Genomic DNA, 18,016 nt, shown 5'->3' with positions numbered 1-18,016 from the left:
ATCAGTCGTTGTACCAGGGGGTGGTTCAAACTTCAGAGTACATGCGGCGGTCTTGCATCAGGGATTTTGCTTCACGCTACTGCCAGGTTCGCGCATCATTTTAAGTCAGACAGCTCACACCAAGTCTTTAGTTTAACGTCTCCCGACTGAGCTCTGAACTCTTGGATTCAGATAGAGATCAAGAAAACATGCCAATCGCTCTAGATGGTAAAATGATGTGATTCTTCTAATCGATATCGTCGGCCTGTCTAATAGAATCAGTTCACAGTTGCACGCTCATTGTTCATAAGAGTGACAAAGTTGAGGAAGAAGCAGTGTATGTATGGTGTGTTGTTCGATTGTGAAGACGCGATCTTGGAGTGTGATAGATATCTTGGAAATAGGTATACAGGTTTGTACGTAGGTGGATATATCATGACCATTAGTGTTTGTATAGCAGATCATGATCATTCACTTTTGTTTATTGATATGGCAAGCAGTGCAAGCAATTTCTGTTTCAGACAGCATATTCTGCAAATTGTATCGACTATCAAGGAGTAAATTTTTACTTTGTGAAATGAGTACATGTACTCATGTTTACTCATGTTTGTGGTTTTGTATCCTTTGTTTTCATGTGACTATATATGATGTATTGTTTCATACACACATGTACGTATGAAATGTACAATGTATGTGTGTAGAGATGCCAAACTAATAATTTTATGGTTCCTATCATGTATTCTTTGTGCTCCAGGTGCCGACAAATATATGGACTATGTGGAGCTGAGTATGAAGTGTAGAGTGTGTGGGGACAAGGCCTCTGGCTTCCACTATGGTGTACACTCATGTGAAGGGTGTAAGGTAAGCTGTGTGAACTCTGCTTTTATTGACAAGAGGTTTCTCATTTATTATTTTTTTCTTTGTTAAAGTCAGCAACACTTTAGGATTAAAACAATTATCTTTTTTTTAATCTCTCAAAATCCAGTGTAGACTTTTATGTAATATACAATGTAAGACTTGCATCAAAATGTAAAGTCTCATATGGACTGATTTGATCAACACACATTACAAAGATAAAGTGAAAATCGTGTGTCCTATTACAAACTATTTCATGAGATATTTAAGATATGAAAATATAATCTATCATGGTCTTCCTTTATTACAGGGTTCAAAGCCCATGTAGCTGTGGGCCATTTAACAACAACATGATAAATTACAGAATGAAAAATATTTTTTCATGATATGGATAGCATGGCAGCAAAGATGTAATTTGTGTCGGAGATCAGTTTACCAGCTCTGACTAAATACACATTGATCATCATCATCTCCCTTGCCATATTAACAGTGAGATTTACTTACACAAGTGTGCTTGAATGTACAATCTCACTCCAGGCCTCAGTCAATTTTCATGATGAGAGAAAACTTGCACCAAAATATATATTCCAAGTTTCATTAGATTTACAGTACTGTAGTTGCATTGAAGTGAGGAAATTTGTGGAATTGAGTTTTTAATGCTTTTTTTTTTTAAACAATGATATGAAATCATCACTGCTTATGAAAATTTAGAAGGGGCTGTGATATCATCTCTTCAGTACTTCTTCATTGTACTTTAAGGAAAAACATGATAAAATGATAATTTTTGGACAATAATTATGACCCTCACCTGTCAAAAGTCATCCCTAAGACGCTATTCATTACACTATTAATAGTCTTGAAGCAAACGATACAAGTTTTCTTTTTTTTTTCAATTTAATTTTAAAGGCAGTGTTTACCACTCTTCACATTTTGCCCTCCTTACAACCGCCATATGTCGCTTCCCTCTTCGATTCTCCTCTTTCTAGGCTCTTCTTCTGCCAAACAACAATCCGGTTAAGGACTACATACACATGGTGTCACCGCAAATCTTTCTCCCTCCTTTACTTTACCATGCAAACCTTCAAGCAACACATTGTTTCCCATTTGCAGATGAAACAAAACCCCAACTTTAGTGCTTTAAAATAGTTCTAAAATGTGAGTTAGGGATCAGAAACAACCAATGTAAAAGTTTGAATCTGTATAATTAGTGTTAGATATTGCTAAATACAAAAGGTGAACAATAGTTATAAGAAAATTGATTCTAGACTAAAGTGTCTACAGTTATGGTTTACTGAGAAATATAATGATACCCGTATCTCCTTAATTTATATCTTAGGCTATAGATATACTGCAAAATTATTACATGGTAGGATGTTTGTGATACAACTGGCCTACACGTGTGCATCAAATGTGATATCTTGAACATTTTTAAATCACTGCTCCCAATGGTAAACAGTACCTTTAAACAAAAGAAAATCTAGCAGAGACTTGTGCGTAGTTCAGTGGGACACTTGTTAATCAATGACATCATCACCAAATTGAATTTGGTCATGCAGTTGCAACCAGTATTTCTGGTTTAAGGCCATTTGTGGGGAAAATGTGTATATGTGATAAATGCTTTGATTGCTCAGTTTTAGAGTTGTCATATGTAATTGTGATGACAGATGATACAACGTATGAACAGATAGACATGCTGGTTGTATAGAAAATTTATATAATTACTTTCCATTAACATATGCTGGGTTTGCGGTTCACCATGTGTGAGTCCTGAAAAGGACTAAGTCCTTTTCAGGACTCACACATGGTGTACCACAAACCCAGCATATGTTATGCACACCACCATGCAAACTTCTTCTTTCAAAGATCATCTACTTTCCATTGTTCATAAAAATTCATATTAGTTTGCTGAATAGAAAAAAAAAACAAAAACTGCTGAACAGGAAAAGGCAAGGACTGCTGGTATGGCTAGCAATTTCATGTGTCTATTAAAATACATATGGCTTGCGTTGGTGTGCATTGTGCTTGAAAATCAGTGCAAGTACGTTCATGGGTTCTCATACAACGAGAAAAGACCATTGAAGATGTGTAAATATGGCTGAAATTTAGTGATACGCTGTCATGTGATTTCGTCGTGATTTTATTTTGATCTGATATGACTGCAGGGTTTCTTCAGGAGAACGCATCGAATGAAGCTGGTATACAAGCCGTGTCCCTTTGTCAAGTCGGAGCCCTGCAAGATCAACATTGCAACGAGAAACAAATGCCAGTACTGTAGATTCCAGAAATGCATGCAAGTGGGCATGTCACATGATGGTAAAAACAAAACAAACAAAACAAAAACAAAAACAAAACTAAAACAAACCAAGATGACTCTTTGGGTAAACATGTTACATCAATAGTGCATTTCCACCCAAGCTGCTTTCTGTGTGTGTAACTTTAAAAACATGTTTTTCATGAATCCCAGAGTATTTTAGTAAAAACAAGGGTTTGAGTTTTCAATGGACAAACTCTCGATATTTTGATTATTATGATAGATTTTCTAACCAAAACAATAAAATACAAATATTTGCCTACAGATTCTGTGAGAAGTAAATGTAGATTCCCATATCCATGTGCACACTGTAATATGAATGATAGGGATTAATTTTATTTTTTGATGAAAAAAGAGACCACTGATTCAAACAAGATTTAGGCTTTGATTTTGCAACTTTAAGTTATTCATGAAGTGGCAGCTGACTTTACAATGTACCTGTATATCTGAATCTCTGCCAAGAAATCATGAAAGAAAATAAAAAGGGAGTATAAGTATGTTATGGTATTACTGAATCACAACTGAATGTTTTCTGAGATGTCAGTTACTGTAAAACCAGACTTTAAATTTTGTGAATTTCATGAGAGAGCCAGAATTAGCAAAATTAAAATGCTCACAAAAGTTCTTGTCTACACTATCATATATGCATTGGATGCCAGTGGCAATCATGAAAATTTCGTGCCGCGAAAAAAAGGCATTTGGCTTCAGTTGGGTGGAACTTTCATGCCACGAAAATATCTTGCTTTACAGTGTAGAAACAAGTGTATGAGAGTACATCAGAGGTACATCCAGGTCAAAGGTTGCTCATGGAATGTGTTTCTTTGTGAACATTCTTCGCTTGTCAAATCCCTTTCTCAGATCAGAAATGCAATGTCGACACTGGCAATCACACCTGAAAAGTATTTCCATCCATTGTATTGTGATAACTATACGTTGTACCTTCACAAGATGATGATGGTGATGGTGGTGATGGTGATGATGGTGATGATGATGATGTTGATGTTGATGACTGATGATGGTGGTGATGGTGGTGGTGGTGATGGTGGTGATGGTGATGGTGGTGATGGTGGTGATGGTGATGGTGATGATGATGATGGTGATGATGGTGATAATGATGATGTTGATGTTGATGACTGATGATGGTGGTGATGGTGGTGATGGTGATGGTGGTGATGGTGATGGTGGTGATGGTGATGGTGGTGATGGTGGTGACGATGATGGTGATGGTGATGATGATGATGATGATGATGATGATGATGAAACAGATGATGATGATGACGATGATGTTGTTGATGACTGATGATGATGATTGTTTATAACATTTCCTGTTGTATGATATCACCCTACATTATTTTTGCCAAGGTTTGTGTATAAATTTTTGTGCTTTTATTTTCAACAACACCTCAGTTTAATTGAGAAGCCATAGAAACCAGTGTTTAAAAATAGATACCGAGTTCCCTCCCTGGATTGACATTGAAATCTGTTGCTAAAAGCAGAAAGACTGTGTTGTAAATTCTCTGGAAGAGGTAACTGTTATAAGGTGGCAAGTTTATCACCTGAAGAGAGTATAATCCAATGTGGCCTCAAAGCTGTTTACTTCTCACGTCCCAAATCTGAATTCACAATAAAACCTTTATCTTAAACCTGTCTCTGCGCTATCTCACAACGTGTCACAAAAAGGGGGTGGGATGGGGGGAGGGGGGGGGGGGGGAGCAAAAAGAATGTTTACCCCATTGCAGTAGCAGACCTGTCCTGTCCTATCAGCCACAGTGCAATGTGGTAGATAAAATTCATGTCAACATCGCCTGTCTTATAATAATACCAATGGCGCAATGTGTCTTAATTGTGCTTTGATTACCCACAAAAACAAAAGAGAGAAATACAAATTAGATAATTAGAATTTGCTCTCTTTTTTTTTCTAGAGGCTAGAGTAGAAAATTCTTCTCATATGCCTGCATTCAGATAGTTTTGAAATACAAGTAGTCATGAAAATGATCAACTATACAGTTGTACATCTGTTTATTAAGACACCTGTACGTTGCTTTAAATCTTCGGATTGATAGGCAAATTTTGACAGGTTGTTCAGTGATATCACACCAAGGAGGTTCAAGAGCTGGTGTTCCAGCTGCCTATAATTATTCAAACTGCTGTCAGTGTTTTTATGGATGCACGGAAGAATTTCGCAGGTGCACTTGTGCTTTGATAATCTAAGTTTGAAGCCGCCATCACTCTGAGCAATCTGAAGATTTATTTCAATTGCTAACGTGATGTTAGGTTTATTTTTCATGTTTATTCATTAAATGAAATGAAATTCCACCAGAAATAGTGGAGAAATGTAAATCAGACCTGTATGTTGTGAAAGGGTTTGAAAACCCGACTGAAATGTGAATTTTATCACTTTTCCAATTAATTCAGAGAAGTAAAACTGATATAGTACAATCTTCAAATACAGTAAAACTAGGAATGTTTGTGTGCATATCAATTTTACAAATTTTGCAAGAGCAAAGATTCATGAAATTAAAATGCACATGAAAGTTCTTCCCTACACTATATGCATTGAATGCCAGTGGCAATTTGTGAAAGTGTCATGCCGTGAAAAAGGCTGTTGGCTCCAATTTGTGAAAGTTTTCTTGCTGTATAGTGTTATTCTTTTAGATATGAATCACTAATGTCAAATCCAGACATGTCCAGTCGAGTACTTTTGAATCTTATTTCTTCATTCTTTGAACAAATTCTCTATTCGTCCATCCCCATGTCTTTACGACTATGTTCTGCTCACCTTGTATGTAGAGATGGCCATGTATGTCATACCATAATAAAGACATAAATTCCTTACAGATTAGCTGGTTATTATGCAATGACACAATTCAATTGTCTCCCTATCTGCTGTAGCGATCCATTTTGGCACATGGTACTTCAAATATTTTTGGATGGCAACGTCAAACATGAGGTTAAAGAGATTGTGGTTGAGACTGTAGTTGTCACTAAGCCTGTGAAGAAGTATACTTGGGCCAAGGAGGTTTTATAAATGGAGTTTCAACTGGCTGTAATTATTCAAACAGTTGTCAGATTTCTATTGATGTACAAAAGAATTCCACAGGTGCACTTGTGCCTTTGAAGATCGATGTTCCAAGCCGCCGTCTTGCTGAGCAATCTGAAGATTCATTTTGGAACGTTATCATAATGTTGGCCATATTTTGCTTATTCATTTATTAAATGAAATGAAATTTCAATTAATGATAAAGCATGTAAAACAAAAGTCATTTCCGTCCAGAAATTTGCGCAAAAGAGTAAATCAGAGCTCTATCATGTGAAAATGTTTGAAACTGTACCATCCTAGAAAGCTGGTTTTATCATTTTTCTGCTTAATTTCCACAAGTAAAAATAATATGGAATAAAAGTATAATTCTTTATCGATAGATATATCAGATTACTGCCCGGGTATGCCCAGTCGAGTAATTTTCATCTTTATTTCAGCATCTTTTGCTTGATTTCTATTCGTGCATCCTCGTGTCTGTACCACCTACATTTTATGAGAAGGGATAGCGAAAAGAATTACCACCACAAAGACATATCTTCCTTTGAAAGTGGCTGGTGATTATGCAATGAGACATGAGTCAATTGTCTTCGTATCTGCGCGGCAGACCCTGTTTGGCACATACTTCAAATATTTTTGAGCGGCGGCTTCGAACATCTAGCAAAGGGAATAAGATGGTTGTGACTCCATTCTCTAGGACCCCGTTTACAGTGCGGGGCCGGGCTCAATTGCGCGGCCGAGCCCCACAATTTTATCCGTTTATGCTGCTGGGCTCGGCCGCGCTTTTGATTCAAACCTTTCAATATTTTGTCGTAGTGGCGCTCTGCTTGTAAGCAAATGCAATTTGGTATTGCCTGGTTTTCAGACCCTTTGCCAAATGAATTCCGTGGCGACGAAGTCGCCGTTCGGGCAAAGGCCTTTGCCGAAGGAAAGAATCCTTTGCAGGACAAAACCACCTTAAACTATACTAGTTTTCGACGTTGAGGGGGTTAATATCCTGAATAGCGAAAGATACAGGCAGAGGGTTTGGAAGCCAGACTAAAATTGGCCACGCAATTGGCCGCGCATTTGGCCCAGTTTGCGTTTACACCAAGAAAAGGCCGGGCTCGGCCGCGGCCGAGCCGCGGCCGAGACCACCTCCAGAGCGAGGCCAAATGCGAGGCCAATTTTGGCCTCGCATTTGGCCTTTTGCGCGTTTACACTGAAGCGGGGCTGGGCACGGGCGCGGCTCGGCCGCGGCCGAGCCTCGCACTGTAAACAGGGTCTAGAACCTCCTTGCTTGGGCATTTAAGAGACAGAAAATTGTACTTACAATGAGTTTGAGCCAGCTTTTTGTCATTCATATAACCTACAGTAAACCCAGAAACATTTATGGCATGACACTTTTGCAAATCGCCACTGTTTTGGCAGTATTTACTGGCCGTGAGGTGAACACCGACATGTATTGCCCAAGCTGGGGCCATATTGCGCAAGTGATGGTTGAAAACATAGTCCTAGCAAGGGAATTATTTTGTTGTATCTCTCAAAATGTTGCCTACCAGTACATATCTTGTCATTGACACTTGCATTAAATGAACACATTCATTTGTGAATTGCTTTACCCCTAGATATTTCATACAATTCTATAGGTGCAGTAATGTAAACTTTGAGCTATTGGTATTCACAAAGTAACCAGAGAAAGCATGGTACACTTAATACTGAACATCCAAAGTATGCATGTAACATTGCTCAAGTCATGAAAATTGCATGTGCTGATACAGAGTGCTCTACTATACATACTGGGTTTTACTTCAAAGATATACATAGAAAAAGGAGAAAAGAAAATGAGCAGTCCTACAGTTTGTCAGTTAAAGGGATGGGTGTAATTTCGGTTGACATGTGGCTTCAGGTTTCCAACTTTTATGTGAGATAATGAGAAAACCTCTTTTGCAATATGAAAGAGAAGAGCATACAATTCTAAGAGGAATTGAAAGATTATATGAAGAAAATCGGGTTTGAAATGGCTGATATATCAACAACAAAAAAAAAAGAAATCCTGATAAATGGTGGAACCCACTTTTTATTAATGCCACTTTGTTTTACTTTGACCTCTCACTTTAATAAGTATTATAAACTCTCACAGTACTTAAAATAGCCCAAATACTGGCATCCGTGAATGATGTTTCTAGTAACACCGGTACCCCGCGTTCCATCTCACGCAGCCTCCAGGTTTGGGCGAATGCCGCGGGAGGAGCGGCTCAGACTCCTGGAGGAGCTGAAGGAGGAAGAGACGGAGGCGTCGGAGGAGGAGAAGCACAGGGCGGAGATCAGGGAGCTGACCGACAGAGTCTACAACGCATACACCAACATGTGGATGGGGCAGTTCATCTCCATGCCAACGGGTGCTAGGTCAACAAGGAGCAAAGAAACCAATGTAAGAAACAGTCAAGCCATTTTTTTTTGTCTGTGTTTATGTATGTGTGTGTTTTGTTTTGTTTTTGTTTTGTTTTTCATATTTTGCCTCTTTCATGTTAAGTTTGTGACTGAGACAGTATACACACATACATACTATGTACAAACATTATACTGTATGTACACCATATATTTTGCGGGGGGGGGGGGGGGGGATATTTGTGAATTTTATGAGTCAGGTGCTGTTTGCAAAATCTAACAATGCACAAAAATACTCATTCTGATCCTGACATGAATATGACATACATGCAGACTTTTCTCCATTCATTTTTGTTATTGCTGAATATATGGCATATACAGTAGTCTTTTTAGGTCTGTATTAAAGATAGGCTTTTTGAGACATCCATTTATAATATGAAGACTCCATGTGTGTCAACTACTCACTAGAAGAATTGTTGAAATCCAGTAAAATCCAACATCTGAAATAACATCTGGTGCTTGTTGGTGTCAATCATAACAGAGACAATGAGCTGAGGCATTTTCATCTGACGGCATGCATTATCCAAAATGGCAGTCCATCACTGCATTTCTTTCACCTGGTAGTGTGCTGTGTGAAGTTCAATACTAGGTGTCTAGATGTACCAGAATGTTTTGTGCCACTGAAATCACCTACTTTTGTGCAGTATGTATGGTTATCAAGCCGGAAGAACCCACAGGGGTCATGCACACACATTACGCAAGTGTCCAAGTTTAATGCAGTAATGTTTAAATGCATACACTCAGGCGATTTGAATTCAATTAAAAAAAAAAAATAGGATGGCTTTGGGTGATTTAGGAGTTCATGATGTTAAATCTTGCAGTAAACCTTTATTGTCATTATAGTGGATGTGTTTTCTGTATAAAAAGTTCTGAAGTGAATGATGGCCAGAATTGAAAATTTCTTGAATGCCAAACAGATTAAATGTGGCTGTAGATTTTTCTGCTGTTGTTGTTTTTTTTTAATTTAAATGCTTATTGTCAATTTGTCGTGCTCTTATCTATGAATGGTAGAAAATATATCTTGTGATATGCTTTTTGCAGTACTTTCCTCTAACAGCAATATTTTTATCTCATGCAGGGTAAAACAGAGGACGTCAAGCCAATGAAGGAGTTAACGGAGAGAGAAGCCATCTCAAAGTTTTGCCGCGGGGCTCTACTAGCAATCATCGAAAGTCTAGCAAAGTTTGCCAAGAAAATCGCACAATTCAAGGATCTAGATTTGAATGATCAGGTGGGTTCAGTCTCTTTCTTGATTTAACCTTTGAGCAGTCAGAGACATTTTTTTTTTTTTGATTGGTAAACTTGTATGTGACATGGTATCCCCAGCAGCACAATCCCCATTATCCCCTCCAGCGCAAAATGTCATTCCACTGCATGAATAAAGAGTACTCGCTATTTGTCTTATACATCATCTCGAAGGTTACAAGTGTGGTCCAAGCAAAGGCCTGAATAATAGCTGGTATGGAGATGTCAACTATTTCTCAGGAAAGGCAAATGAGCTAGTTGTGCGAGGAAGCGATCGATTGAAATAATCGATAGAATGACTGATGGAGTGTGCGTTTTCAAGTGATTGAGGGGGCATGCTGCAAAAGCGTGCAAGTTGTGGCTTCAGTGCAAAACTGAGAGATGGATCGGGAGCCCATCATGGGAGTAAATGTTCATGGTTGATGGCATCAGTGTGCAGTAGCTAAATCGTGCGCTCTCACCATTAAAAGTTTGCAACGGTAGCGAGAATCATTTTTTTAGGTGTTATATAATCTATTTTGTGACAATGCAACTAGCATCCAAAGCTGTATGTAGTGACCGCACTACAATTACTGAACAATGAACAGGTCAGAAATTGTCAATGTCCCTTTCTCAATGAGTTTTTTTGATCATGTTATCATTTCAGGCACCATTTTGTAAAATTGTGTTTTGAACTAAATCTTCATAATCGCGGATAGAATAAACAACTAAGTTTGGAATACATATACTGCATCAGTTTCAATAGAGGTTTTTTTCTAACATATACTTTCAGGTAATTTTAAGTAATTTTTCGTGCTCGGCCGCGTAAGATGAGTTTTGCATGTTTTTAATTGTGGGAATCAAGATATCAAGTACTGTAACATATGGCTAGCAAAAATATTTGCATGCTTTTATTTTTGCGCTAGTCTCTGGTTGTGCGAAATGCGCAAAAATTTCAACACTGCGAAAATTTCCACTTTTGCTGTAGTATAGATGATGTTTGACTGTCAACATGATGCTTGACCTGATTATGAAGTCGAATTTTTAAGTACTTTGAGCAGTATTTTGGTGTATTTTTTTGTATCGGTTTGGCCTTGAAGTTGATGTGTCATTTACCCCATGATGCAATAGGATAGCACAAGTGTCAAACATCGTCAGAGTCATCTTCTTGCACCAATGAGGCACAAATCTGAAAGCAAATTGAAGGGAGAGATAACATCTACAGTATGTGAATATTGTTGAGTGTTATATACATGTATCATGGTTTAATTCTATTCATCTCGGTATAAACTGGTACTGCCTTATATTTATGTTGATAACCTCCCAAAACGATCATGGACGCTCACATAATGTACAAATTTCCCCTTCTTCAGTACTTCAGAAACTATATTTGATGATTGGCTGCAAGCTTTGAATAAATTTTGGGTTTGACAAATTCATTGTTTCTTTGTCTGAAATCAAGTGTTCCTGAAGTTGTCCTTGATGTGTAAAAGTGATAGTCAGAGTAAAAACTAAATTGCATTCAGTAATGGAACTTTCACTGAAATGTTCATGTCATCATGTCAAGTATCCTCACTCACATTTGAGGCATCGTAGCTGAAAATCTTTTCCATTTTGGCACCTCCCTGGTCCATTGTTGCTTTTGAAAAATGTCCATACAAATTGAAAATTCATAGATTTTCTTGTGGGTTTTGACATCACCTTAGAATGTTTGAACAAGTTCGTCCAGGAGCTTGTGTGTTCAGAATTTCATTACAAGAAATGGCCGACAGATTTTGTTCCTAAGTTTTTAACCAAGTCAGATGTGACCTTTTGACCCGTAGCTGTCTGGGTATTGTCTTTAATAACAGTCCGCACATCTGCTGTTGAAATGTGCTGTGGATGATATTCCGGTTGTATGATTACCACACGATTATATCTATGTGTGTATGTATGTTTATATCTATGTGTGTATGTACAGTGTATGCGTGTGAGACGACTGTTATTCATTTCTGAGATTTATTGGTGCCCCAGTACATTGTCCCTGAAATAATCACCCATAGTGCGGGTTTTTGCCCACAATTATTTTCCTGTGTTTGTTTAAGAGTATCTCCAGCCTTCCGCCGTGCACAGAACCATTTCTTTCCTTCCTGATTGGCGGAGGCCTTCCAAGGAGGTTTCGTTACAGTGATACTTCCGTGTTGGATAATTTATGGGGAGTATGAGGCGATAGAATCTTATCTTCTTCGAATCGATTGTTTCCTTGTCAACAACAAGGGACCTCTCTTTCCCTACTACAAAGTATGGTGCTATTATAGGGACTTAGCATGTTCAGCTGTTGTAGTTGAAAAGTTTAAGTAAACTTTGCGACTCTTATCTTTCAGATCTTGGGAAGGGGATGGTTTTGACTTCAGATTGCCTTTCCTCTACACAAACAATTGTGATAGATTTTTAAATAGACTAGATTTCTAGAGACCAAAAGTAGTCTTAAATTTATACCTGTAGACAATTTGAATACTCTCTGTACTGTATACGCCGGATATTTTGCGAGGTTTTTGTTTTCGTGAATATCGCGAGTCCAGTGCTTTTCGCAAATTTAAAAGCACGCAAAAAAATTTAACTCTGATCCCAACCTGAATGTGACACGCATGCATACATTTCTCCATTCAGCAATGAATTCCATAATCATGAATTTAAACCACTTGCGAAATTGCCAGGAAGTCCCAATTCATGAAAAGTTAGACTTGCTAAATATATGGCGTATACAGTACTTCGTCTGAATTGTGCCTGGAAGGTATATAAAATCCAGGCTTTGCTCTTGGCCGAGGCCAGGACTCAAGAAAAAGATCTTTGCAGTTGGTGTCTCTACTGCTTCACCACCTGATGATGGCAACATTTCTAACGGTGAAACTCCCAAATAGTTTGAAGGCATCTGTTCAAGATTTCCAAAACCTTCAGAGGTTAAGAGTGGCATTGGCAGACGTTAGAGTGAGAACAGTGGCTTGCATTGTGTGTCATGTCACAACAGTGAGATGTGGTGTAACACAAATCATTAGCTGGGAACAAAGAACCCCTTTAAGAGACAGAAAAACTGTGTGGTCTGTGGGCCAAACTATTTCATTCTTATGTACATTGTAACTGTGACTACATATATGCACATAGAAAATATGTGATGACTACTCTTACGGCCCCCCCCCCCCCCCCCCCCCGCCCGTTTACATGGTTTATATGCTTTGCTTGTCTTTTCTTTGGGTCAGACTTTGTCATATTGTAAAATTCAAACATTCTTTGAAATCAATGATCAAACATGTAGCATAAAGGGCATGAAAGGATAAAATAGTCATAGGAAGTGCATTTCATATTTCTTGACAAAGATTTATGGTGTTTAAAACAAAGTGGATGACACGATCTATGTGTTTGTTTGTTTGTTTGTTTTTTTTTTGGTTACATATCAGGAGAAGTGATGTGAAAACACAAGCAAGTATTTGACTGCTGGGATGTCTGCTGATAAAATGTCTACTAAAAACTAGCTCAGCAATTTGGTGTCAGTTTGAATAGAAAAGAATCATCCATATTTGCATCTTTGTAACATTAGTTTTGGGGATTATAAAGAAAAGTGACTTCTACAACTTCAGTTACACCTTCAGTCTCCCATGACTTCTGGCTGTTGCCTATATACTGTAAAATGAGGAATGTTCGCATGCATTTTAATTTTGTGAATTTCGTGAGAGCTGAGTTTCATGAAATTAAAATGCACACTACAGATCTTGGGGCCCCTTGCATAAAACTTACCGTTGAATTTCATGGTAACTACCATCAAAATTAGGCATCACAGCCAATCAGCATCAAGGATTATAAGATTTACCGCTAATTTGAAGACTTACCGCTAGAAAGGTGCGGTAAGTCCAGCGGTAAGGGTTTTATGCAACAGGGCCAGTCTATGTTATGCATTGAATGTTACGAGGCAACTCGCAAAAATTTCATGCTGCGAATAAGGCCGTCAGCTCCCATTCGTGAAAATTTCATGCAGCGAAAATATTGTGTTTTACAGTACTTTCATCCTCCCATGTGCAGAGTGAAGTATGAGTGTGGTTTGATCTTTTCTGTGATAGGGACTTTGGACAATATATACGTACAACGCTATTATGTTTTCTGTGCTAATAGGCACTCAAAGTATACAGCTCGGGTTTTATAGAATGGGTAGCGAGAATCCTGCCATCTCATTGGTCGAGAGTTATGTGTTGATTTTGTACTGGCTGCACGCTGAGTCACAGTGGTAAATATGTTATCGCGCACTTGTAGCAAGAGTACGCGCACTTGTAACAAAGGTTCGCGCACTAAGCAAGCGTTCGCGCACTCAGTACGAGACGCCTATTGGCTAAAACAATCATGCATCAGTTTTTACTGGATGCATGGTTCTGAAGAAAAACCATGCGTCCAGTAAAAACTGATGCATGGTTTTCGGGCTCTCGTTTATGGCAAGCCAAAAGGAAATGCATCCAGTAACTTTGTCATCGGTTAACACGATAGAAAAATGGGTTTTTGGCAAGAAAATCACCCATTCTATAAAACAGATGACACACATGTCTTTTCGTGCGTCAGTCGGAATAAAGTGTGGATGCAGTAACTATAGAATTTAGCCAAAACCCACTGGGCTTCGCCTTGTGGGTTAAGCATTCCATAGATACCTTATGCACACAATTCCAACTGATGCACTCAGACCTGTGCGTCATTTGTATAATATATGTGCAAGAAATCATTTACGTTAGCTCTCCAGTCTTCCTCCTTACATAAAAATGTTTAACTCTTTGTTTGCCATGGTGGAAACCCCCTGTGTTCCACGTTATTCTGAGACACGAAGGTAGCCATACTTTGAGAAAGAATTCTGTTTTTCCAATCTATATACTGTAACTTCTACAAATTTCTGTTAAGCTGGACATATTAGTGAGCAAAGTGGAAGAGGAATGCCAAGCTTTGCTTTGATATAAATTGTATGACAAATCTATTTCTATTCAATTTTTTTTTAAATGGTCAGTTGCTACATTACTGTAAAGGCATGACTTTTGCACATGAAACTGTGAGAGAAACTTAGAATTTACACGCAAATTTAGTTGGGAACACCGCTTTATAGTCAATCACCACATAGAATGCAAGCTGTATGTAAAAGGAACAAAAGCGCGAGAAAAGCTTTCATCGTACCGCGGGATTAGGCGATTATCAATCGGTTTAAGCGGATTAGTGCTTTTGAGCGGAATATGGGAAGTTGGCACGCTGTCGACTGAGTGGGACGTGCGAACATGGCACATAAAGAGTTGATAAACAAATATAAAAGTAAACAAGATGAAAGAAGAAATGAAGATGGATAGAGGATGGAGGGCAGGGTCTCTCATCACTGATGTCATTACCAGTCTGTTTCCCGCTTCCTTTTTGCATGGCTGTAGAACTCTAGGGCTATGTGTACCGCCCACACTAATGCCCAGTAAAATGGCTGCCGGCAGGATATGATATGTGCCTTTTGTCAAGGGAAACGAGTGCTCCAGATCTGCTTCCTGTTTACAACTGCTGTTGTCGCTTGGGCAAAGCGTTGGAAAGGATTGAGAAAACAAACATGATATTATACGCATATCTTGGTTTCAGGAAATCGTTCGAGATATCTATCCACTCTGACTGTTTTTCTATGAAAGAGGCAAGATAGATGTTTCCTTATTTCTCTTCCCCCTCCCTCCCCCCCCCCCCCCCACTCTAAATATCTGGGGATAGGAGAGAGAAGATATTTCATTTGCAAATTTTCAAATGTTGTACAAACATAAGATTATTTGATACTGTAATGCAGGCACCAAAACATGTATTAAAAGTATTGGAGGTAAAGTATTCATCCTGCAGGATGCTTTGGACATATACTTGAATTATTTGTGCAACATATGGAATGATTGAGACATTTTTTGAAGTCTTGTCCTCCTCATTCCACTGAAAAAAAAGAAAGAAAATTCAGAGACATTTGCATTTTGAATGTGTGTATCAAGGTGAGTGGGATTCTGATATATACGTTGTGTATGAGAGATCACATATGATGGGATCTTATCAGGCCAATGTGCTGAAGTGTAACATATATGTATACAGTCAAACCTGTCTATAACTGCCACCCAAAGGAGATGAAATATGTGGCTGTTACAGACAGTAGGTGGCCGTTTATAGACAAGGCTTTTAACATTGCTTATCGGGGGGGGGGGGGGGGGATTTGTTTTTAGTGGCTACATACGGCAGGTAGCCGCTATAGACAGGTGGCTGCTGAGGCAGATTTGACTATACATATTTTTTTTATTTCACAGTTTTTGGTATTTCACAGTTAAGTTCACAATGGAGTACCGTGATTGTTCCAAAGAGACTAATGTTCACATTAATATATGTGTAGGCTAAAAGCCTTTTGATTCATCACAGTTGATATAGACCATGTTAAAAATCAGAATGTCTTTATGAAACTTATTTTTGATTGGTGGTTTCAGTTTCCAACTCTGCTTCATTACACATCATTCTTTTTTTTCATCCCCCTTTGTTTCTGCACACGCACATGACACCACAGTTTCTCAGTTTACAGAACAACTTCTTCCTATTAAAGCTAGTCTGGCCGAGTAACCCTTTGAGGACGAGCTGATATTGCTAAAACACACGTTTTACGTTGACACCTGCCCGAGTATACTCTGGACTAGCCTTCAGTGGGTTAAAGGGATGGTACAGTATTGGTTGAGATGAGAATTGGACTTTTAATTTTTTGCGAGATACCAAGAAAACACTTATGATATAGTACAGAACTGTACCAGTTTAAGAAGAATTCAAAGTTTATTTGAAGAAAATCGGGTTTGGAATGACTGAAACGTCCAAAAACAAAGTAAAACAAAGCGATTGTAATAAAGTGTGGGTCCCACACTTTATTAGAATCGTTTTTTTTGGATATCTCAGCCATTTCAAAACCAATTTTCATCAAATAGACGTTGAACGTAGAATTACATGCTCTTTCATATTTCATAGGAGGTTTCTCATTATCTCACCAAAAAATGTTAGAAACCTGAAATTAGGTCTCAACCAAAACTATACGATCCCTTTAATCATTGCTGGGCAGAACAAGTTTTTGCAAGTTCTTTACAATTAAACTGTCTCATGCTTGCCATTGTGTGTTCCTCCCCATTGAGACTGCTAGAGGCATTGCGCTTCTACAGTAGGTTTCACTTCTTTCCAAATGGATGTCAGATCTGCCTCCTTATAATCTTTTTCTTGCAAGGGTCTTGGGTACATTGTCTAGGGCTGCGTTTATCATCTTTCCCCTGTTTGAAACAGCTTTCAAAAGCCGTTTCCAAAGCCCTTTAGAAATGGCTTCCGAAATAGTTGCATTTACCAACTCATCGCGAACACGAAAACTGGCCTTGTCACTTCGCAGCTGCATTGCGCAATAATTTAACCCGAGGTGAAGGGGTCATATACTGTAACTGCAGTACAAAGCCGTTTCAAAACAGCTTTGCGTTTATCTTGCTTCAAAAGGCTTCTAGAAACAGGTTTCTGGAAACCTGTTTCTGAAAGCACAAATTTGCGGCTTTCAAAAAGGCTTTCTGAACCCCATAGTCAAAACAGCTTTGCGTTTATCATCTCGTAAAAATTCCCTGGAAGCCGTTTGGAAAACCTGTTTCAGCCAAGAAAGAGTTGATAAACGCACCCCGTATTGAATCTAAATTACGTTACTTTGCTTTTGGTGTTTTGTATTCTATCGAAACTTGAAGGTGCACATTCCATTTTACTGTAATTGAGCCATCCAATTTTTTCCCCCGGGAGCAAAACATGATATCAAGAGCTTCTGAGCCAAAGGCCTGTGGATAAATTTGACTTACAATGATGGTGTCATTAGCCTATAAGATGTATTTCACTTGAACAGCAAAGATCTCAGGTTTCTTTTAATGTTTGTGTGTGTGTGTGTGCATGCTTGATATGTCTTTAGCTCTTTCTTGTCCTATAGACTGATTTGGGTTTGTTGAGGGCAGCAGACAATTTGTGGCACTGGGGGCAGCCATTAGCTCAAATTGTGGTGTCCCAGCCTATCCCCCCCCCCCCCTCCCCCACCCCCCGGGCAACATGTTTATTGCGCACTTGTAGCAGGAGTACGCACACTTGTTACAAAGGTTCGCGCACTAAGCAAGCGTTCAGGCACTCAGTAC

At 38.6% G+C, this 18,016-nt stretch overlaps 1 protein-coding gene across 4 annotated transcripts in view; it reads left to right on the top strand.

Moving 5' to 3' along the window:
• Nucleotides 1–18,016, top strand: part of LOC139738730 (peroxisome proliferator-activated receptor alpha-like) — a 55,480-nt gene that overhangs the window by 32,835 nt on the left and 4,629 nt on the right. For 3 of the 4 annotated variants that reach the window (XM_071649369.1, XM_071649370.1, XM_071649368.1), the window contains 4 exons: nt 734–840; nt 2,997–3,147; nt 8,384–8,595; nt 9,691–9,843. In XM_071649369.1, the coding sequence (XP_071505470.1) occupies nt 734–840; nt 2,997–3,147; nt 8,384–8,595; nt 9,691–9,843 (623 nt within the window). The remainder of the gene's footprint in view (nt 1–733; nt 841–2,996; nt 3,148–8,383; nt 8,596–9,690; nt 9,844–18,016) is intronic. The other variant, XM_071649371.1, reaches the window with a different exon arrangement.

The sequence above is a fragment of the Diadema antillarum genome, unplaced genomic scaffold (assembly GCF_040938485.1).
Source record: "Diadema antillarum isolate AM-2024a unplaced genomic scaffold, OU_Dant_1.0 seq00000766_RagTag, whole genome shotgun sequence".
NCBI lineage: Eukaryota > Metazoa > Echinodermata > Echinoidea > Diadematoida > Diadematidae > Diadema > Diadema antillarum.
This window is presented reverse-complemented; position numbering and strand designations above follow the sequence as displayed.